This window comes from Oncorhynchus kisutch, linkage group LG18, assembly GCF_002021735.2.
Source record: "Oncorhynchus kisutch isolate 150728-3 linkage group LG18, Okis_V2, whole genome shotgun sequence".
NCBI lineage: Eukaryota > Metazoa > Chordata > Actinopteri > Salmoniformes > Salmonidae > Oncorhynchus > Oncorhynchus kisutch.
This window is the reverse complement of record NC_034191.2, coordinates 34,548,953-34,571,474: the sequence shown is the minus strand read 5'-3', so window position 1 is coordinate 34,571,474 and position 22,522 is coordinate 34,548,953. Positions and strand designations below refer to the sequence as shown.

The following is a 22,522-nucleotide window of genomic DNA, read 5'->3' as shown; positions in this document are numbered from 1 at the left end:
AGGGAGAGGTTGTTGACCTTGCACCACACGGTCAGGTCTCTGACCTCCTCCCTAAAGGCTGTCTCATCGTTGTCGGTGATTAGGCCTACCACTGTTGTGTCATCAGCAAACTTAATCATGGTGTTGGAGTTGAGCCTGGCCATGCAGTCATGAGTGAACAGGGAGTACAGGAGGGGACTGAGCACACACCCCTAAGAGGCTCCGTGTTGAGGATCAGCGTGGCTGATGTGTTGTTACCTACCCTTACCACCTGGGGAGTGGCCCGTCAGGAAGTCCAGGATCCGGTTAAAAAGATGAGAGAGGCCTGTAATTTTCATCATAGGTACACTTCAACTATGACAGACAAAATAATAATAAGAAAAATCCAGAAAATCACATTGTAGGATTTTTAATGAATTTATTTGCAAATTATGGTGGAAAATAAGTATTTGGTCACCGACAAACAAGCAAGATTTCTGGCTCTCACAGACCTGTAACTTCTTCTTTAAGAGGCTCCTCTGTCCTCCACTCGCTACCTGTATTAATGGCACCTGTTTGAACTTGTTATCAGTATAAAAGACACCTGTCCACAACCTCAAACAGTCACACTCCAAACTCCACTATGGCCAAGACCAAAGAGCTGACAAAGGACACCAGAAACAAAATTGTAGACCTGCACCAGGCTGGGAAGACTGAATCTGCAATAGGTAAGCAGCTTGGTTTGAAGAAATCAACTGTGGGAGCAATTATTAGGAAATGGAAGACATACAAGACCACTGATAATCTCCCTCGATCTGGGGCTCCACGCAAGATCTCACCCCGTGGGGTCAAAATGATCACAAGAACGGTGAGCAAAAATCCCAGAACCACACGGGGGGACCTAGTGATTGACCTGCAGAGAGCTGGGACCAAAGTAACAAAGCCTACCATCAGTAACACACTCCAAAGTACACCATACCTACTGTGAAGCATGGGGGTGGAAACATCATGCTTTGGGGCTGTTTTTCTGCAAAGGGACCAGGACGACTGATCCCTGTAAAGGAAAGAATGAATGGGGCCATGTATCGTGAGATTTTGAGTGAAAACCTCCTTCCATCAGCAAGGGCATTGAAGATGAAACTTGGCTGGGTCTTTCAGCATGACAATGATCCCAAACACACCGCCCAGGCAACGAAGGAGTGGCTTCGTAAGAAGCATTTCAAGGTCCTGGAGTGGCCTAGCCAGTCTCCAGATCTCAACCCCATAGAACATCTTTGGAGGGAGTTGAAAGTCTGTGTTGCCCAGCAACAGCCCCAAAACATCACTGCTCTAGAGGAGATCTGCATGGAGGAATGGTCCAAAATACCAGCAACAGTGTGTGAAAACCTTGTGAAGACTTACAGAAAATGTTTGACCTCTGTCATTGCCAACAAAGGGTATATAAAAAGTCTTGAGAAACTTTTGTTATTGACCAAATACTTATTTTCCACCATTATTTGCAAATAAATTCATAAAAAATCCTACATTTTGTCTGTGATAGTTGAAGTGTACCTATGATGAAAATTACAGGCCTCTCTCATCTTTTTAAGTGGGAGAACTTGCACAATTGGTGGCTGACTAAATACTTTTTTGCCCCACTGTACACCAGGGAAGATCATGTGACAAAAACACTTTTGTATGCATACTGCTGCAAGACATACAGCATTTCCCTTTGTTGAATGCATATCTTGTATTGTTTTCTGGTTTCTAGATGATTGCCGGTTCAATATCCAATTCTATAGAAACAATGACATGCCCAGAGGAAGGGCTGTTACTCTCTCTGACTGTGTCATCACCTTTTAAGCAAACTTATATGGTGTGCTGTAAGAATTGGAACCAAAAAGGAGTTTCTGCCAAACCACTGGACAGCATATACATTTTGAATACAGACATTTGCATTCATTTTGAAATTAACAGTGCTTACATCTACGTTACATGTAATGTATGGCTTTATTGTCCAGCTGAACTTCCCACAAAGCAACAAACACACACTGAAACGTTTCTTTAGCCTTTGGGTTGACAACTGAGTTGGGTTCAGCAGTTCAAGAAAAAACATCAGTTTCCCTTATGAGACAAGACCATTTCAAAGTTTCTCCCAATTGAACATGACCCAGGTGTGATAATTACGGTACCTTCATAGCAGTTGTTTGCACAAACACACTTCACACTGACAAGACAAAGATGACCAAAAAAAAATTCCCTATTTTCCTCCAGCAGCAATCTTTGGCTGTTCACATGAGGCTGTGCTGTTCATGGAACTAATTCTTGGTACAACTAACTGCAGATTTCAGTCAGGTCTGGTCCGTGCTACTTGAGCTTTGAGGCTGGACCAGATGCAGAGCTCATGAAGTTAGTCAGCTCCCTGAGGACTGAGTGTTTTATATGGATTTACAAAATCCTGGAATATGACACAGTTTATGGTACTTTTGTTAAGCAACTGAACTCATCAGCAATGCATAGAAAGTTATTTTTACAATGAGGGACCATTCTTGTTAATGCTTAAATACCCATTATAAATAGCTTATGATTGCTTAGTTTAATGATTACACTAATATCTGCAGTACTTTAAGTCGGTGTACACATCGTTCAAATTACTAATAAGAAATGTTAATTCATCAGAATACTTCCTCACACACAGACACGTTCTACATGTGTGTAGTTCACCATCCACTCAATACATAAACAGAAATCTGTAATCTTGTCAAACACAATCCATAATATCCACTTTATTCTGAAGAGGTTTAAGGTGCATTCTTCCCAAAGCTAATTTGTGCGTAACAATCTGACCAAACGGATTGGTGACATGTATAAATTGAGACCTAATAAGACAAAACAGTTGATTTTCCAAAGCCATTTGAGCTTTCAGACATGTGTAGTAGTAGGACCAAGACCTTCATGTTTCTTGGCTGTTTAACCAGGACAACTTCTACTTGTTTCAGCCGACACTCCCAATAGTACAAAATAAAACGATGCCATTTTGACCAAGTGCATGCACTCATGACTTAACTTCATATTTGATGCCAGCTGTACCTGACTTGTTGACGCTTAGCAACTGTTCATACATACAAATGATCAGATAAATGGAAAATTTAATTCCTGCCAACATAACATTTATACACTAAGCAAGAGTGATGCCAGGCACAGCTGTGTAAGTAAATTATGCACATTACTATAAAACCAGGATATTGTCATTTGACTGACAACAAACAAGGTTGGTACAAGTGGAAGCGCAATGGTGTACAGATCAGTATGCCTACTTTTCTACATGCTCAACCTGGGCTGTGCTCAGTGAGGTGAAATGTTTAGAACGTTGCAGTTAGAAATGTCATGAATAGAGCTGTGGTGATGCCCAATTCTGCATGACAAACATTCTACAAAATGCATATCTATCAGAACGTTTTCTAACATCACACCCCTTCTGAACAGACCCATAAAGTCCAGAACAGTATGGCTATGGGGTTTAAATACTGCTAGTGGTCACACCCATTTGCTCTTGTCAATCAAATCAGACTGCAAGGTCAAACAGACTAAATGTGTGGCACTAAGCTGACTGCAATGGTCTTGAAGGGCACTAGCTGGTATTTACAGATTGGTGACGGACACAAAAAATACCACAAATAAGAATGCAATGTCTACATAATCTCTTCTGTACTAAATTAATTTATTACAGAAGGGATTAAGTAATTTGCCATTGTAGATCTGAAATTAAGGACATATGTAAATCACTGGATACTTCCTCATAAGCATTACACAAAGTGTTTGGAATATAGCAGTTTGATAACAGGAGTGAGCATTCTGCAAAATTGCACCCTCTAACAGGCCCCAGGTAGAAGTTAACCGTATAACATTTCACTAAACGGCAGCATACACTGTGTGTGCATGTTTGATTGGGGTCAGCAGGACAACTTATATTTAGTTTAGTCCACATCATAAATCAACAGGAGCAGATCATTAACAGGCCTGTTGAAGCACAACACAAACCTCAACATGAATTACAACACTTGTGAAATTATATATTTATAGAAATGTACATAATCCCTTGAATGTTTACAATCATACCAGAACAAGATGGCCGATGTCCCAGTGCCCACGCCCCCCATCCCAAACCTCAGTCCATTCATTTGCTCCATAATAGGGCCACCGCTTTACAAATGCCTACATCGTTGTAGTTGAAGTAGCAGAGACCGGCAAAGGTGACAGTCGACAACAGGAAGAGGCCTGCGTTGGCCATCTTGATCTTCGGTTCTCCATGAACATAGTCCGTTAAGACTTGTCCAATCCCCCTGGGGAGGTAAGACAATACAATAAATGTATGAGACTGCTTAGAACCACAATATTAATGAATAGCCAGTGATTTAGTGCAAAAAAAAAAAAGGCTAAATAACACCCCCTATACAGTTTTTGGTAAACAAGGAAAAAAATTAAGTGGCTAATCATTTAACCATTGCTCTCAAATGTTTTGGGGCACTGAACAAATTCCAGGTTTGAGCGCAAACTTAAAAAGTCTGTGCAACTTTCAGCACGCGTGTACTGTGAACACTGAGGCTGTACCAGCTTTAAAGTTAGTTAAGTGGCCAAGTAGGCTACTTGATCATAATGTAGGCCTATCAGAGTTGCCTACCATCAAAAACAATGTAGAAAATGCATCCCATAACATTGAAATATGTTCTACCATTCTGCCTACAGTAGCAGCCAATGTGTAGTGTGCAATGTAGGCCTACATTCCATGAGACTTTTGGTTGAAAAAAAAACACAGTGCTTGACATGAACCTGTTTATCCACTTGTCCTTTAGACGAGGTGGCTTAAAATGTTGTTTGATGCAAGAAAAAAAAAACTCCTAAAAACTGCTGTATTTGTTGACAGTCTCTCTCTAGTCATGGTTTTGAAGTCTCACAGTAACAACTTTGCGATTAGCTTTTTATTTCATTTTTTTAAGCCTGCTACGTTACTGCAGACGCGGTAATCTGATCCAGCCGATTGACCAGCGGTAGGCCTATAGTGCACTTGATTTGCTCTCCGAGCCAGCCGGAAAGGCAGAGTTTGTACCTTCAGACATGAAATGGTTCAAAATGGCAACATACCCTGCACAGCTGAATCGGGTGCACCGACCATCAACAGCCCGAGACCAAAAAAATAAAGGAACACAAGGCTTTACCGGTGCTTTTTAACAGAAATGTTTGGCGATCGAATAGGAATGCCTTGGAGATCAACCAGGCGATCACAATCAACCAGTTGGTGACCACTGCGCTACAAAGTTGAGTGTAGTTTAATCCCGTGCTTCTCTCTGGTGGAGCTGCACAGCTTAGTGGGAACATTGGTGTTAACCCTCCTACGCCACTTGTCATAGCCATCCTGACAGGACACAGTCCTGACTTCATTGGCTTCCCCAGCGTAATGTTTGGGAGAGGGAATTGGACAAATGCATCGGATGGCTGAAGACCCACCAGAGAACACACCAACAGCTCAAGGCACCATCATGTGATCTTAATTAGGTTACTCTTTGTTTAGACTACAGGGTGGGGTGTCTGGTCCTGTTTATGTAGCCCATGTGAAATGGCTAGTTAGCAGTGCGCGCTAGTAGTGTTCAATCAATGACGTCGCTCTGAGACCTAGAAGTAGTCGTTTCCTTTGCTCTGCAAGGGCTGCGGCTTTTGTGGAGCGACAGTTAACGAGGCTTTGTGGGTGACTGTTGTTGATGTGTTTGGAGGGTCCCTAGTTCGAGCCCAGGTTGGGGTAAGGATAGGGACGGAAGCAATTCAATTACATTGAGAATAAACAGATCTGTAAGCATTAAGGAATGGTGAAATCCTTGAATAGTGCCTAAAGAGAGATGTAAAAAAGATTGGCTTAGCAATGGTCTCAGAGGACAGAGCTTCGTAGGCGTGCTCAGTGTTCCTCAGTTAACTAGACAATGGTGGTATTTGATGACTCCAGCTCAAATAGCGGCACTCACACAGCCTTAGCAAGTAAGGCGAAGTTAAATGGTAGTGATCTCCTGGAACATATGTGGAGCGCGGCTTTAAAAATGGCTGCATACTTCAAAAGTAGCACACATGACCAGCATTCTTAAGCGTCATCTTGATGTTCAAAAGAATATACATGAGCGTGCATTTCAACTCCTCAGTGACAAGTTTGACAATTAGCTGGTCTTCATCAGAGGGACATGCCTTGAGGATATCCAAGTACCCCAAACTAAAACCTAAGGGGTATTAACACCACACATGACTAGGATTTGTGCTTTAAACCTGCCACTTTCATTTAGCTAGTGGTCTAGCAATGGCATAGTGCCCCAGGGTGACATTAAGCCCACCTCTTCAAAAATCAAAAAGCTCTCGTAAATGAAAGCAAAATAAATGCTAAGAACAAAACTGTTTTTGCATGAGCAGAAATGTAGTGGACATGGACTTGATTGGTTATCCCAACCACTTGCCTACTCTATTCACCATTGTCCTCCATAAAAGCTTCCGACTGTAGTCACAACAAGTACATTTCAAGCTGAAAAACTATGGTCTGAGCTTATTCGGAACATGTGCAACAATTTTGTCCGGAAATGATCGCTTTAGTGGAAATATGAAAGGAAAAACATTTAACCAGAATAAGGAAGACAGCTGGCCAGTGCCCTTTAAACCAATTCACATTTTTAGAGGGGAAACTTGTCTTACCAGTGCCCATGCAGGGTGAGGGCAGCAGCCAGTGAGTAGTCAACAGCAGGTCCGGGGAAGTAGTAGGCAGCAGGCCCCAAGGCCAGCAGCAGTACGCTCACCACACGCTCTCCTGTCCAATGCAGGGAGGCAGCTTTGGACACCGAGCCGGCTGCAAAAGGGCAAATAACAAAACATTCAATCATACACCCACATGCAGAACTAACCTCTTGTGGAGAGAGAGGGTCATCATCTAAACAGACTCATCATTGAGGGGCGACAGGTAGCCTAGTGGTTAGAGCGTTGGGCCAGTAACCGAAAGGTTGCTGGATTGAATCCCCGAGCTGACAAGGTAAAAATCTGGCGTTCTGCCGCTGAACAAGGCAGGTAAAGGCCTACTATAAATCGAACATGTTTTTAGCACATAGAAACAATTAGGTTTGTCTGTTAGCCTAAAGATGTTTTTGCGTTTAACAATTGTCCCAGTCAGTTGAAGTTTATATCTTTTAGGTTCTATTATACACACCAGCTGAGATTGTAGAGGGGAGGATTGGCTCATAAATAGCCGGAACAGAGCAAATGGACTCAAACACCTGGAAACCATGTGATGTATTTGATACCATTCCACTGATTCCGCTCCAGCCATTACCACGAGCCCGTCCTCCTCAATTAAGGTGCCACCAACCTCCTGTGACCAGCTGTTGCTTAGGTTCTCAAGTTTCACAGTTCAAACATCATGCAATGTGTTGGCTAACCTAAATAATGGATGTTATTGTACTAAAACACCATATAGCCCCCTCAAACGGAGTGCCGTGACCAACTAACCTCTTTCACCGGTCAGTGAACCTGTTAAAATGTCACTGGCCTGCCACTTGGAGAACTAATTATGTACCAACTATTGATGCACGATATATCGGTGAACATATTGGAATCGGCCAATATTAACTAAAAATGCCAACATCGACATCAGCACGATGTCTAGTTTAACGCCGATGTGCAAAACTGACGTGCATACCTATAACGTAGGTACATTATGTAATGACGCCACGGAAAAATGTTGCGCTACACAAATCAAACGTTGTCACATGCGCCGAATACAACAAGTGTAGACCTTACCATGAAATACTTACAAGCCCTTAAATCAACAGTGCAGTTCAAGAAGAGTTAAGAAAATATTAACCAAATAAACTAAAGTATATAGAGGGGGTACCGGTGTCAGTGTGCGGGGGTACATGTTAGTTGTGGTAATTTGTATTAGAGGTCGACCGATTAATCAGCGCCGATTTAAGATTTCATAACAATCGGTAATTGGCCTTTTTGGCTGACGATTACATTGCAATCCCCGAGGAAACTGCGTGGTAGGCTGACCACCTGTTACGAGTGCAGCGTCAAAAGGACCTTGTGGCTGCAAGGAGCCAATTTAAGTTGCTAGCTAGCATTGAGGTTTTTTTATAAGATAAGTTTCATCTTCACATAATCACTAGTTAACCTAGTAGTATCATCAACTAGCTTGTCCTGCGTTGCATATAATCAATGCGGTGCCTGTTAATTTATAATCGAACCACAGCCTACTTCGCCAAATGGGTGATGATTTAACAAAAGCGCAATCTTTGCACAAATGTACCTAACCATAAACATCAATGCCTTTCTTAAAATCAATATACAGAAGTATATATTTTTTAAACCTGCATATTTAGTAAAAAATTAATTAATGTTAGCAGGCAATATTAACAAGGGAATTTGTCACTTCTCTTGCTTTCAGTGCAAGCAGAGTCAGGGTATATGCAGCAGTTTGGGCCGCCTGCCGAACGGTGAACTCATTTGCCAGAATTTTACACAATGATGACATAACATTGAAGGTTGTGTAATGTAACAGCAATATTTAGACTTATGGATGCCACTCGTTCGATAAAATATGGAATGGTTCCGTATTTCACTGAAAGAATAAACGTTTTGTTTTCGAAATGGTAGTTTCTGGATTTGACCATATTAATGACCAAAGGCTCGTATGTGTTTTATTATAATTAAGTCTGATTTGATATAGCAGTCTGACTGAGCAGTGATAGGCAGGAGCATGCTCGTAAGCATTCATTCAAACAGCACTTTACTGCGTTTGCCAGCAGCTCTTAACAATGCTTAAAGCACAGAGCTGTTTGACTTCATGCCTATCAACTCCCGAGGCTGGCAATACTAAAGTGCCTATTAGAACATCCAATAGTCAAAGGTATATGAATTACAAATGGTATAGAGAGAAAGTTGATGCCTCAATTCCTAGAATAACTACAACCTAAAACTTCTTAACTGGGAATATTGAACCACCAGCTTTCATATGTTCTCATGTTCTGAGCAAGGAACTTAAACTTTAACTTAAAAAAAAATAAAAAACTTCAACACTGTTACATTATTTAAACCAAAAATTGAACATGTTTCACTATTTGAGACTAAATAGATGTTATTTATGTATTAAATTAAAATAAGTGTTCATTCAGTAGTTGTAATTGTCATTATTATAAAAATCGTCCGATTAACCAGCATCTGCTTTTTTTTTGTCCTCCAATAATCGGTATCGGCGTTAAAATCATAAATCGGTCAACCTCTAATTTGTACATGTAGGTAGGGGTGAAGTGACTATGTATAGATAAACAGCGAGTAGCAGCAGTGTAGAAAACAAATTGAGGGGGGGGGGGGGGGGGGTCAATGAAATAGTCCGGTGGCCATTTGATTAATTGTTCAGTCTTATGGCTTGGGGGTTAAAAGCTGTTAAGGAGCTTTTTGGTCCTAGACTTGGCACTCCGGTACTGCTTGACGTGTGGTGGCAGAGAAAGGTTTATGACTTGGGGGTAGAAGCTGTTAAGGAGCTTTTTGGTCCTAGACTTGGCACTCCGGTACTGCTTGACGTGTGGTGGCAGAGAAAGGTTTATGACTTGGGTGACTGGTGTCTGACAATTTTATGGGCTTTCCTCTGACACCGCCTATGATATAGGTCCTGGATTGCAGGAAGCTTGGCCCCATTGATGTACTGGGCCGTACTCACTACCCTCTGTAGCTCCTTACGGTCAGATGCCGAGTAGCTGCCATACCAGGCGTTGATGCAACCGCTCTAGATGGTGCAGCTATATAACTTTGAGGATCTGGGAACCCATGCCAAATCTTTTCAGTCCCCTGTGGGGTAAAAAGTTTTGTCGTACCCTTTTCACAACAGTCTTGGTGTGTTTGGACCATGATAGTTCATTGGTGATGTGGACACCAAGGAACTTGAAACTCTCGACCCGCTCCACTACAGTCCCGTTGCTGTGAATGGGGGCGTCTTTGGCCCTCCTTTTCCTGTAGTCCACGATAATCTCCTTTGTCTTGCTCACGTTGAGGGAGAAGTTGTCATCCTGGCACCACACTGCCAGGTCTCTGACCTCCTCCCTATCAGCTGTCTCATCGTTGTCGGTGATCAGGCCTACAACTGTTGTGTCGTCGGCAAACTTAATGATAGTGTTGGAGTCGTGTTTGGTAATGCAGTTGTGGTTGAACAGGGAGTACAGGAGGGGACTAAGTACACACCCCTGAGGGGCCCCAGTGTTGAGGATCAGTGTGGCAGATGTGTTGTTGCCTACCCTTACCACCTGGGGGAGGCCCGTCAGGAAGTCCAGGATCCAGTTGCAGAGGGAGGTGTTTAGTCCCAGGGTCCTTAGCTTAGTGATGAGCTTCATGGGCACTATGGTGTTGAACGCTGAGCTGTAGGCAATGAACAGCATTCTCTCACAGGTGTTCCTTTTGTTCAGGTGGGAAAGGGCAGTGTGGAGTGTGATTGAGGCAGAATGCGAATTGGAGTGGGCCTAGGGTATCCGGGTGGATGCTGTTGTGAGACATGACCAGCCTTTCAAAACACTTCATGTCTACCAACGTGAGTGCTACGGGCTAGTAATCATTTAGGCAGGTTACCTTCGCTTCCTTGGGCACAGGGACTATGGTGGTCTGCTTGAAACATGTAGGTATTAGACTCGGTCAGGGAGAGGTTGAAAATGTCAGTGAAGACACTTGCCAGTTGGTCCGCACATGCTTTGAGTACACGCCCTGATCGTACATCTGGCCCCGTGGCCTTGTGAATGTTGACCTGTTTAAAGGTCTTGCTCACATAGGCTACCGAGAGCGTTATCACCCAGTCATCCAGAACAGCCGGTGCATGCTTCCATTGTCTCGCTGAAAGCTTTCCTAACCTAACCCACAAGGTCTGCGGTGTGGACCGAGCAGTCATTTGAAAGAGTAAGAACATTTCAGCGAGACAACTCAAAGGAAAAATCCATTAACGCCAAGACAACGGTATTCATTGCCCTTGACAATCAACCGTTCTCTGTTGTCGGGTGATGTTGGCTTTCGCCGACTGGTCGAGCACCGGTACACACTAACAAGTGCGCTATTTTTCAGATGTTGCCCTCCAGGAGCTACACAGTAAAAGCGTCACTGCTATTAGCGTCACGACTGACATTTGGCCCAGCGATATCAGCCCCATGAGCATGCGGAGTCTGACAGCACAGTGTGTCATCGAGGATTTCGTGCTGAGGAAAGTACTGAGAACATGTTTGAAACTTGAACACACTAGCTAGCTCCATTCGAACAACTGACTTGAGAAATAAGCTCCTCAACTGCACCTGCAGCAGACGTGATACCCTCCGTCATGGGATTGAAACGTCTGCTCAACAAAACTGCCCACACAGGCTGTGAACAATTGATTCCATGCTCGATGCTATGTACAAGGACCGCTACTTCAATGCAGACAAAAAAAACAGGGTTTACGTGAAATGTTACATACACAGCTGGACAAGATGAAAAAAGACTGACTGTGTGCACCGAGGAAGAGGCGCCACGGACAGAGATGAAACTTCACTGTTTGACATGCATGATGAAATCCTGGTTGAGAATGAAATGACGGAACAGAACAGTAAGTAAGTGAAAGAAATAGGTTTTGATTATGTTTTACTGGTAATGGGGACATACATGCCAACAAAATAACTTTTTGGTCAGTGTGGTGTGTGTAACCTTTATTTAACTAGGCAAGTCAGTTAAGAACAAATTCTTATTTGTCCGGGTTTGGCCTACCTGGCCAAACCCGGATGACGTTGGGCCAATTTGTGCGCCGCCCTATGGGACTCCCAATCAAGGCCAGATGTGATACAGCCTGAATTCGAACCAGGGACTATAGTGATGACTCTTGCACTGAGATGCAGTGCCTTAGACCACTGCATCCATGTGTTAACTATTTAACCGTACTAGAATGCTTAAAAGGCCGCTAAAATATTAAATATCAGTATCGTTTTGTGGCAACTAAAATATTAAATATCGGTCAAAAATGTCATATCGGTGCATCACTAGTACCAACCACACAAACAACATGCCAGTGGTGACATCACTAACCGGCTCCCTGACAAATGACTTAACCCCCCCCCTCTCTCAAGTCCTTCTTACATGACACAATTCAGTGTACAAGACAAAGGAAGAAAATACTTGAATCCCCTTAGGTGTAGGGCTGTAGGCTCTAATCATAATATAGGCCTACCACTCACCTTACATAACATGTAGCCTAACCTGAACATTGATTACTTTAAGGAGTCATAAAAATCACAAAAACACACAATGGCCACAGTGTTCTGGTAAGACTGGTATTCCTCTTAGGCAACACATATAGCCCATTATTAATCTTTGAGTGCTACAGGCAAACTGTAGGCTATCAGCAAAACTCTTATCGTGGGAACAACAAACCACGGAGAGATGAGGATCCATGAATCCTAGCCGTCAACGGGTAGGACCGGTCTTGGTCCTTTTGCTGTGTGACCAAGGGTCGTGCAAGCAGAGAGCTGCGATAAAACAAAACTGTAGGGAGAAGACAAATCAGTGTCACGAACTATGACAATATTTTAACTAAATCACAATATTTACTGTTCAATTATAAGTAGGCTATAAAATAAGACAAAGCAACAAAAAACAATATGGCTTAAGCTATAATGTAATGTCAATTGTTCACACATGGCTCAGTTACAAAATGTGAATATTATTTCATATAGGCCTTTAGAAATCAGAGGATGAGTCTTCCCTCAAGGAGTATCATGAAAATAAACCATTCCATGTGTTATGTGGTTGTCAGCAATCAGGGGTAGCCCATCTGGTTTATATGTTTTTTAGGGTACCTTGCTTGTGTGCATCTTGTGTCTTGGTAGTTGTTTAAAGTAGTGTATCTACAACTAGCAGTCACATAAGGTAATGGCAACTATTCGAGGAACTGAAGCATAGGCAGCCAATGACTAAATGATTTGGATTAATGCCACACTATGTGGGATTGATAGGGATTACAATAGCCTAAAATGTATATAGAATATTTTGAAAAGTGATAGATTATGTTAACCATAACCCTTAGTTCCTACCAAGCATGAGGCCTAAAACTGATATGAAGTGTTTAGAATCGAGGTTGGTCATTTTAGCTGATTCAGGATACTTTACGAGATCCGTAAACGGATCTGATTCAATGCAGAGTGAAGCCGGCTAGAGCGTTGCGCAAGTAACCAAAAGATCACTGGTTCGAATCCCCGAGCCACTATGAACTTGAAAAGTCGTTGCTTTGCTCATCCATCAGCTATCATTAACGTTAGCTGGCTAGCTACTAGCAAGTTACGATATGTATGTACAACGTCACTTTGGACAAAAAAAAACTGTAATTATCAAGAACAACGATATGAAATACACACAATTGTGGAATTAACACAAAGACACTTACGTTTGCCACCTCTGTGGCAGACTGAACTTATCCTGACGATGGCCGCCATGACGATTACCCAACCAAGGTCACACAAATCTTACCCGGATGTAGTTGCTGTTTTGTCCACTGCTGACCAAGAGTTTTTAAGCACTGGGTGATAGTCGACTGCGGATGCTTCTTCGTCTTCTTTGCATATGCCACATAAACTGCATTTTAATCCAAACAATTATGCAATGTTTGCTTGATCTTGGTTTAATAGGCTTTTTCTAATAAATGTATAAGAAACATATACATTTTTAGCTAACTTTATGGACAATGTTGATCTGCAAAAAGAGAAGACTGCACATTGCAATATGTTGACCACAAGGTCTGCATCTGGTCCCAGACATTAACAACTGCTGTAGAAAGTCTGCATTCAAGTAAGATGATAAACACTTATACTACCTGAGGATAATACTAAACATGACTCCCGATATACATTTAGAATTCTGGATTTAATAAATAAGAACTAGGCTAAATCCTGTTTTACTAGACTATATCCCCGGGCAGTACTAATAATGAAGTAAGGTTTAAAAAAATGTGCAATGGTCAATCTTAAAGTGGCAATCCTTAGTTGAAACGACAACAAAGCTAAATCCCTGCCTCGGTAAAAACCTTAGGGATGGGGCTAGAGATATTAACCACTCTCAAATTAATAGACAGAGCGACCATCCATGATATCAAAGGTATAGTTCGAATTATGTTTTGAGGCTCTACAGTGTTTGATTACATTTACTTTGTTTACAAACATTGGAGTAAAACAAGTTCATATTTTGGGTTCTGATGGGGTACAACAGTTGAACTAAGCTCAATAGGCACGTAGAAATTATATTATTTAAAAAAAATCTATGGATATACCACCGTACATCATTAATTTATAAATCCAAAAATGGATATAGCAACTGCAGATTACCCCTTTAATCTGAATAGATAGCAGTGATTATATTAAAGGGATGGTTCACCCAAATGACACAATGACATATTGGTTTCTTTATCATTGAAACAGTCTATGGATAAAGTACGACAGCAATCAATGCTTTGGTTTTGTTTACCTGGCCACTGTTTCAATAAAATTTGTGGCACAAATCCAATGGAAGTCAATGGTACCTATTTTTGCATTTCCATATCAAAATCATCTATAAGTAACTAATTGAGTTATACCAAACGTTTTATTATCCCGCAACACTTCAAACATTCAACCTCCAGCTGCGTACCCCCTCCAGCACCAGGGTCAGCGCACTCTCAAATGTTGTTTTTTTGCAATCATTGTAAGCCTGCCACACACACACACCATACAGAATCCATTTTGAGATACTTTAGGTTGGTGCGCGAAAATGCTGTGGTGTGAATACTTAAGTAAAATTTCTTTAAAGTACTACTTAAGTTGTTTTTTGGCATATCTGTATTTTACTATTTATATTTTAGAAAATGTTTACTTTTACTTCACTACATTCCTAAAGGAAATAATGTACTTTTTACTCCATACATTTTCCCTGACACCCAAGAAGTACTTAGCAGAACAGGAAAATGGTCCAATTCACGCACCTATCAAGAGAACATCCCTGGTCATCCCTGCTGCCTCCAATCTGGCGGACTAACTAAACACAAATGCTTCATTTGTAAAATGAAGTCTGAGTGTTGGAGTGTGCCCCTGGCTTTCCTTAAATAAATAGAAAATACAATAGTGCCATCTGGTTTGCTGAATATAAGGAATGTTATACTTAAGTATATTTCAAACCAAATACTTTTAGACTTTTACTCAAGTAGTATTTTACTGGGTAACGTTCAATTTTACTTGAGTCATTTTCTATTAAGGTATCTTTACTTTTACTCAAGTATGACAATTGGGTACTTTTTCAACCACTGTGAAAATGCTAATATACTATAGGTACCATTGACTTGCATTGGATTTGTGCCTCAAATGCCATACCTTGTCCATATACTTGCTTACAGGGTAAGGAAACCAATATGTAATTTGGGAGAACTAATCCCCTTAACATAATCTATCCATTAGATTGTTTTAAAGGTGCAATATGCAGAAACCACTCCGCCATTTCCTAAAAAAATGGAATTGTTTGCCTCATTTCAGTTTGTGACAAAACAAGCAAGTATAGTGTAGAAGTATAGTATCATCTAAACCGTTGTGAAATATATTGTATTTTCAGCAATTTGAAACTGGTATACAAAAATAAAAGTAAAAGATGCCAAAACAAAACATTAGAAGCGGAAGCATAGAAATATCGCACAAAGAACAGATCTGCCGCTTCTTAGAATTGATTTCAACGAGAATGACAGATCTTTAACTCACAATTATATGTGAATTTGGTCAAGTCGCCTAAAAAGTTACATATCGTGGCTTTAAAAAAAATGGGTTGGCCTTACTTAAATGAAAGGCTGAACATTGAAATGATTGGAGAGTCATGACTCGTGTGTTAGTCAACTATCTTGATAACGGAGCAAACTACAACAAATCACTGAGCATAAAACGCACGAGCCTACAGAGGTCATTCTCCGCTCTACTGGTTGAATTAACCCGACTGTAACCAATCCCTGTTACTGCAATGGACGGCTTTGATTTAAATTCGTCAGAAAATGCTGATGCTTCAGAGCTCCAAAGGATGATCGCAATTGAACAACAGAAAGCGCAGTTTCAGGCCCAGGTAGGTAGTTTAGCTACACACAGCAGCAGCTATGCTACGGAGTTAGCTAGCTAACGCTAGCTACATTAACTGTATTTTGAACTGTGTCCTGCATGTGTTATTTTATTACACCATCAAACGTGTTCTCAGAATGGACAAACCAAATTGCGAGTTGATTACGAAATCATATATTTCTGTTTTGAGACCTCCATACGGAAATTGACTTAACGTTAGCTGATTCATTGCTTCTTTTGAAGGTGCATAACTTCACAGATGTCTGCTGGGACAAGTGCATGGAGGGGAGCCCGAGTTCAAAACTGGATTCACGGACAGAGACTTGCCTCGTGAACTGTGTTGACCGCTTCATTGACACTACCTTGTCTATAACCAACCGGTTCACCCAGATGGTGCAGAAGGGTGCCCATTGATGGGAGCTAGACTATGGGAAATTGACTTTATTTTGTAAAAGAACTGTGTTTTATTTTGTAAAAGAACTGTGCATTATGTTTTCTTTATGTCTCGAACCCCTAACACCATTGCCTAATATGCTGACATGCCACAGTACAATTATAGAATCAGAAAGTTTTTGGTTGCAATACGGCTTTATTAAAATAACATTTTTAAAAAGTAGGCCCAAGAACTACACCTACACCATGCTGCTCATTACATCTATGTAACGTATGTGTGACATCATCATTTGACATAGTTTTCTTTCCTACAATACTTTAGTATGTGTAACAAAATTGCCATTTTAAAACAGTACACACAAAAATAATAAAGTTTAGAAAGGGGAAAAGGTATGAACAATGTGCCCTGAAGAGTACTTGTAAATAGGCCAGTAAACATGTTCAGTTCTGTTTCATTTCATCCACACTCATCTCATCATGTTGTGCCATTCATATTGAGTAAAGCAGAACACATGTATACTAGCGAATGCATCATCAGACAGTACTAAAAAACGTTACAAAATTGTATTGTTTTTGGTTTGGCCATTGAATTTCGTCATTTCGTTTGTCAACATTCAACCTTTAATCATGGCTTCTCAAGCTATTCAAAATACAATCGATGACCCCAGGCCCCAGATGTCTATCATGCCAGGTTACTTATGTTCCTGGCTGCCCTTAGTGCAGATTTCATGGCAGTCTCGATCCAAGCGTGAGGTAGGGCCGTATGCTCCCCAGCAAAGTGGACCCTGCTCTCATTCCTGAACAGGTCCGTGGCGTAGTCCGTCTGCTGGTAAGGTGTGTAAATGGCAAAAGCCCCCAGGCTGAAGGGATCCAGCCCCCACTTCTTCACCAACCCTCCAGTGCAGAGAGGTCGTATAGCCTCCCCATGGATCTTTACCAGGTCATCCAGCACCAAGGCCTTCAGTTCATCCTCGCTGACCCCCTGGAACAGAGTGGAGTCATCAGAGCAGGTGTAGGATGCCAGGAGAGCCCCCCCAGCCGTGCCTGGGAAGCTGTGGCTAGGGTAGTAGATGAAACGAGAGGGGAGATCTGTGATGCTCTTCCCCCCTTTGATGCCCTCCTTTTCCCAGAATCTCTCACTGAAGCTGAGGACCACCTTGGTGGAGCTGGCGTAGTGCACGGACCGCAGGGCCTCCATCTTCTGGGGTGACAGCGGGGGTTGGAAATCCATGAAGAGGGTAGCCTTCGCTGTAGCTGTCACCAGGGCATAGTCTACTGTAAGGTTGGTCAGGGAGGATGGATTGCGCCAGTCTTGGTAGGATACGGTTACGTTGCTGCTGGTTTGACTGATGAGTCGGACCTTGGAGTTGAGAAGAATGGTACTGTTGAGGGCCTGGTAAAATGCCCTTGGTAAATGGTCAAACCCATCAGTGATCTCGTAATAGCTGAAAAACAGAGAACATTCCACTACTTTAATACACTACTTAAAAAACACTAGATGTAGGGCGGGGTGTCTAATTTGGTTATATGTGCATAATGCTGTTCTTACACAGTGTTGTCGTTAATATCTGACTGAATATACAGCATCTCAGTAAGTGATGCATAGAAGAGGCTGTTCTCATTCAGGATATCTCCAATCATGCGCATGGCACCACGACTCAGGTTCCCCTCCTTCACTAGATACTCCTATCAGAAATCAACACTTATTAAAATAGCTGAATAAGGCAAAGTGCATACCAATTTAGCCTATAACAATAATCCTGCATCTTGTCTGATGGTTACCTATAAGCAACCAAGTGTTTTCTTACCTTGACTGAGTACGAGTCATATTTTCTCAACATGGCCTCGCAGCCAGCTGTCTTGATATCATCCCTTATCTACAACAAATCATTTGTAAAACTTATTTGTTATAACTGTATTATGTGACACACTGTACCTGTATATAAAATAACATTTAACATTACACAGTGTTCCACCACAGGAGTCTAATGCTGTGTTTGGAGCCCCCTTCCCTTTGCACACACCTTCCACAGGGCCAAGTCGAAGAGCTGACCAGCCGATTTTCCCCTTTCCTTGTCAGTCAAGGGATAGTTCAGCACGTCTGGGTTCTCTTTAACCGTATATGTTTTCTGTAGCAACCCGTTCACATAGTAATATGTGTTGATGTCATCCTGGATAAATGGATTCAGTCCAAGGCCCATTTTTAATGCAAATGATAAAAGAATTCTGTTGAATGAAAAATGCCATAGTTAACTTTGTTTTGATGGTTAAAGTAAACACCTGCTATTATTCTTATGCAAATCTATAGGACATGCACCTGTATCAGATAATGATTCATTTGAGAGGATGCTTGACCTCTTTTCAACAATAACATATGAAGAGATGGGATAAGAGATCGCTACCTATTTCATGTGGTAGGACAAAAGGCCTAACTCACTTGTGAAAGCTAGGGATCCTCATAGCACCCAGTTCTGCATACCATCCCTCTCTTCTATTTCTGTAGGTCTCCACCCGTCCTCCAATTCGACCACTTGCCTCTATTAAAGTCACCTTGTCCCCAAAAAAATAGATCAGTTTCCCCCTTTTACACTGTAGGCTTATTATTAGTCTCTTCCAGATAATTACAATACTGACACTAAATTCATTTCTGAGTATGTCAATCATACATAAATTAGCATATGTCAATGTTATTCATTGTGTTGACATTGATACAGTAAATGTTCTGAAAGATACTGTACCTTGTGCCCTGCGTCCTCCAGAAACTTTGCTGCAGTCAGTCCAGCAATACCACCACCGACGATGGCAATACGATGAGGTGTCTTTGTGAAGGGAAGACCTCTGTTCACAATTTCATGGAGTTCGGCATAGTCTGAATCTTGCAGGCAGTCAAAAAGAGGATCTTCAATGTATCCATTGACACTGAAAACTATGACCACAACTATAGCGACAGGAACTGGAAAAGAAATAAGTAATTGTTTAATAGGCCTACAGGCTTCAAATATAAGAAACATGTAAAAATGTATTTTTAAAAAGGGCTACAGAGGGATATATGTTTTTAAATTATAGGCAATATACATGGATGGCATGCAGTCTGTGGGGCTATTCTTGTTTTCACCCCAAAATCACAGAACTAGATTTAGAATGACTTTTAGAATGTTCCTGAACAACATCCCCTTTTCTACTTCCCAATAAGTTGTTGGAATTCAACAAAAAGTTTTTCCAAAAGTAATTTATTGTATTTGGAATTCCCCATAAGCAGTGGTGTAAAGTACTTAAGTTAAAAGACTTTCAAGTACTACTTAAGTCGTTTTTTTGGTATCTGTACTATACTTTTACTATTTATATTTTTTGACAACTTTTACTTTTACTCCACTACATTCCTAAAGAAAATAATGTACTTTCTACTCCATACATTTTCCCTGACACCCAAAAGTACTCGTTACATCTTGAATGCTTAGCAGGACAGGAAAATTGTCCAATTCACGCAAAATCTCTGGTCATCCCCACTGCATCTGATCTGGCGTGACTCACTAAACACAAATGCTTTGTTTGTAAATGATGTCTGAGTCAGAGTGTGCCCCTGGCTATCCGTGCATTAAAAATTACAATAAAAAAATCGTGCCGTCTGGTTTGATTAACATAAGTTATTTGAAATTATTTATACTTTTACTTTTAATAATTAAGTATATTTAAAGCCAAATACTTTCAGACTTTTACTCAAGTAGTATTTTACTGGGTGACTTTCACTTTTATTTTAGTCCTTTTCTATTAAGGTATCTTTACTTTTACTCAAGTATGACAATTGAGCACTTTTTCCACCACTGCCCATAAGGTGAAGCACTACTTGTTGTTCTGACAGTAGTCCCAATGTATTTCTGGACTCCCTGACACAATTATTTTTTACCAATTCTTCAAATAAACAAAAATATAGGCTATAAACTTTGATCACAAGTCAATTTGTCATTATAACTAAGCTAAAGTCAGATGAAGAAAAAGGAAAATACTTACAATATTTGCACAACGCCACATAGGGTATCATCTTGACTCCTAAGCCCAGAGTCCTTGCCTTCCCTTTTCTAGTGATGCTGACGCCCACCGGAGAAATAGAAACCTAAAGCGAAACGTGGAGGCGAGTACTGTAGCCTAGATAATGTGATTGACTTTGTTTTACTAAATTAAATTAATATTATGAATGTTATATAACATTGAAAGTCCCCCCTCCCCAAAACCCAGCAAAATCTAGTTACACATTTGTTTTCGTTGCGAATTAAATTAAGAACATTAATTTGCGAATCATGCATAACAACTTACATTTAAACACCTATTCATGTATGTATAACTCATTAGACCTACACCCTTAAACTGAGATACAGGTAGGCTACCTTGATGGGAAACTACTCACCTTCATCAATGGTAACTTCTCAAAAGCAATATGCATGAATGAAACAAATATCTCTGAGCTATGTAGCTTAGCTATTTTCCTTCGCCTAAATCTTTTCTAGGATTCTTACAAGTTGGCGTCTTACCATGAATGACTAGACTGGAAATCACACATGGTATGTGTGAAATTGCACCCAACGTATTTTAATGAGGGACCTATTTGGGCATCTGAGGTCGGAAAGGAATATTTTCCCACACCGGCTCGAGATTCAACCACACTGAACAAATTAGATTAGCGAGGTTTACTATTCACCAGCATACCTCATTTCCCCCTTCCCACCAACATAATATATGTTTTATAGTGCATTTTAGTGTCTCCTGAAGTCCACCTTGCCTTACCTAACCTGAGATAGAGAAATTATATTTTAAGATTCGAAGATAAGATTCTATAGTGAGTTATTTAATTGGATACATACATTGAAGGTTAGGTTAAATAAATCGGAACGTCTACTCACCTTACTGTGATGTCAATTGGATAAGCCTGTCTTCTTTTATAGTGCAGGAAGAGTGCAATCGAAAGCAAACGCGAACGTTTCAAAAGGGTTGCATCATTTAAATTCCTTTATTTACGTAAATTGAGAATTGGATTCATATCAAGAAGGACTTGATAAGCCTTTTAAATGATGTGATGTAAACAGTCAGCAACACATTAACTGTGATAATGCAATGAATGTGCTCCACAATGCACCTTTCACCATGCATAATATCTTGATTGCTATGATTTTTTTAAATATTACTCTTTATAACAAAAATGGTCATGATGAACAGAAAAAAAAACAAGATGAAAATATATCTCCCCAAATGTTTTGCACTCCCTTGACTCCATTATGTGCGTCCCAATGGCACCCTATTCCCCACATTGCCCTATGAGTCCTGGTCAAAAGTAGTGTACTGCAAAGGGAAAAGGGTGTCATTTGGGATGCATATAAACTTTGCCATTCAATTGGATTTTATTCTATTGGGTGTTGTAGACAGATTGGCATTTGAGCCTGTTTAAAGCTAGAATCCTTAATTGAAACAATAACAAAGTGGACACACTGCCTCTGTGTTAGTAAAAAGCTGAGCAATGGGTCTGGAGAACTATAACCACTCTCAAACGTATTAATATAACTTATTGGTTAATTGCACACAAGGTTCTACTGAAATTTGTCTTCTGCTTTTAACCCAACCTCTCCGAAAGACACACATACAGGTTTTGGAGAGGTGCGGGGGGCTGCTTTAGTAGGCACCGGGGAGCTGTTCTTGCCTTGCTCAAGGGCACAACGGCAGGCAATGGCATCTAAGATTTGATACCAGCAACCCTCCAGTTGTCAGTTCACTTCCCATCAGTATGGATACATGGACTGACCATTATGCATTATGTGAAAATTATCATTTTAACTATGTTTTGAGGCTATACAGGGTTTGTTTAAATTGACATAGTTTACAAACATTTCAGTAAAACAAGCTTATATTTGGGGTTCTGATTGGGTACGAGAATTGAACTAAGCGCACGAGGAATGTAGGTTTTATTTTTAGATTATATTCTTGAAGAATCATATAATATTATGATGTAGGCTTTAAGGATTCTAGCTTTAAGCCTTTCCCACGCTACATTGTGCCACATTGATGTTCTTTGC

General features: G+C 40.9%; 3 protein-coding genes across 4 annotated transcripts; 1 reads left to right on the top strand and 2 right to left on the bottom strand.

Annotated features, from left to right (window-relative positions):
* Positions 1 to 1,928: 1,928 nt before the first annotated feature.
* On the bottom strand, positions 1,929 to 13,506 carry LOC109909059 (succinate dehydrogenase [ubiquinone] cytochrome b small subunit B, mitochondrial). 2 transcript variants are annotated; one of them, XM_020507958.2, is made up of 4 exons: positions 13,397 to 13,506; positions 12,388 to 12,498; positions 6,661 to 6,811; positions 1,929 to 4,280 (listed from the first exon to the last, which is right to left on the bottom strand). In XM_020507958.2, the coding sequence occupies exons 1-4, from the start codon at positions 13,443 to 13,445 to the stop codon at positions 4,115 to 4,117; spliced, it is 477 nt and encodes a 158-aa protein (XP_020363547.1). In that variant the 5' UTR covers positions 13,446 to 13,506; the 3' UTR covers positions 1,929 to 4,114. The 2 variants fall into 2 exon arrangements, with proteins under 2 accessions (XP_020363547.1, XP_020363546.1); XM_020507957.2 differs by having other exon boundaries at positions 6,661 to 6,814; positions 13,397 to 13,500.
* A 2,347-nt stretch (positions 13,507 to 15,853) lies between these two features.
* Positions 15,854 to 16,959, top strand: timm8b (translocase of inner mitochondrial membrane 8 homolog B (yeast)). The gene is made up of 2 exons (XM_020507960.2): positions 15,854 to 16,077; positions 16,314 to 16,959. Exons 1-2 carry the CDS (start codon positions 15,979 to 15,981, stop codon positions 16,482 to 16,484), a joined length of 270 nt encoding a protein of 89 aa, XP_020363549.1. The 5' UTR covers positions 15,854 to 15,978; the 3' UTR covers positions 16,485 to 16,959.
* Positions 16,615 to 21,361, bottom strand: il4i1 (interleukin 4 induced 1). Its single transcript, XM_031795880.1, has 7 exons — positions 20,472 to 21,361; positions 19,202 to 19,416; positions 18,901 to 19,013; positions 18,488 to 18,689; positions 18,272 to 18,340; positions 18,013 to 18,149; positions 16,615 to 17,908 (listed from the first exon to the last, which is right to left on the bottom strand). The coding sequence occupies exons 1-7, from the start codon at positions 20,500 to 20,502 to the stop codon at positions 17,146 to 17,148; spliced, it is 1,530 nt and encodes a 509-aa protein (XP_031651740.1). The 5' UTR covers positions 20,503 to 21,361; the 3' UTR covers positions 16,615 to 17,145.
* Between the last annotated feature and the right edge of the window lie 1,161 nt (positions 21,362 to 22,522).

Excerpts from the sequence above, each read along its gene's own strand:
- LOC109909059 (XM_020507957.2), bottom strand. The coding sequence starts at position 13,445 with ATGGCGGCCATCGTCAGGATAAGTTCAGTCTGCCACAGAGGTGGCAAA. Across the intron at positions 12,499-13,396 it reads CTGCCACAGAGGTGGCAAAC|TTTTGTTTTATCGCAGCTCT; the intron begins GTAAGTGTCTTT and ends TTCTCCCTACAG. Across the intron at positions 4,281-6,660 it reads CTCACCCTGCATGGGCACTG|GGGGATTGGACAAGTCTTAA; the intron begins GTAAGACAAGTT and ends TTACCTCCCCAG.
- timm8b (XM_020507960.2), top strand. The coding sequence starts at position 15,979 with ATGGACGGCTTTGATTTAAATTCGTCAGAAAATGCTGATGCTTCAGAG. Across the intron at positions 16,078-16,313 it reads AAGCGCAGTTTCAGGCCCAG|GTGCATAACTTCACAGATGT; the intron begins GTAGGTAGTTTA and ends CTTCTTTTGAAG.
- il4i1 (XM_031795880.1), bottom strand. The coding sequence starts at position 20,502 with ATGATACCCTATGTGGCGTTGTGCAAATATT. Across the intron at positions 18,341-18,487 it reads TCGACTTGGCCCTGTGGAAG|ATAAGGGATGATATCAAGAC; the intron begins GTGTGTGCAAAG and ends GATTTGTTGTAG. Across the intron at positions 18,150-18,271 it reads ATGACTCGTACTCAGTCAAG|GAGTATCTAGTGAAGGAGGG; the intron begins GTAAGAAAACAC and ends GATTTCTGATAG.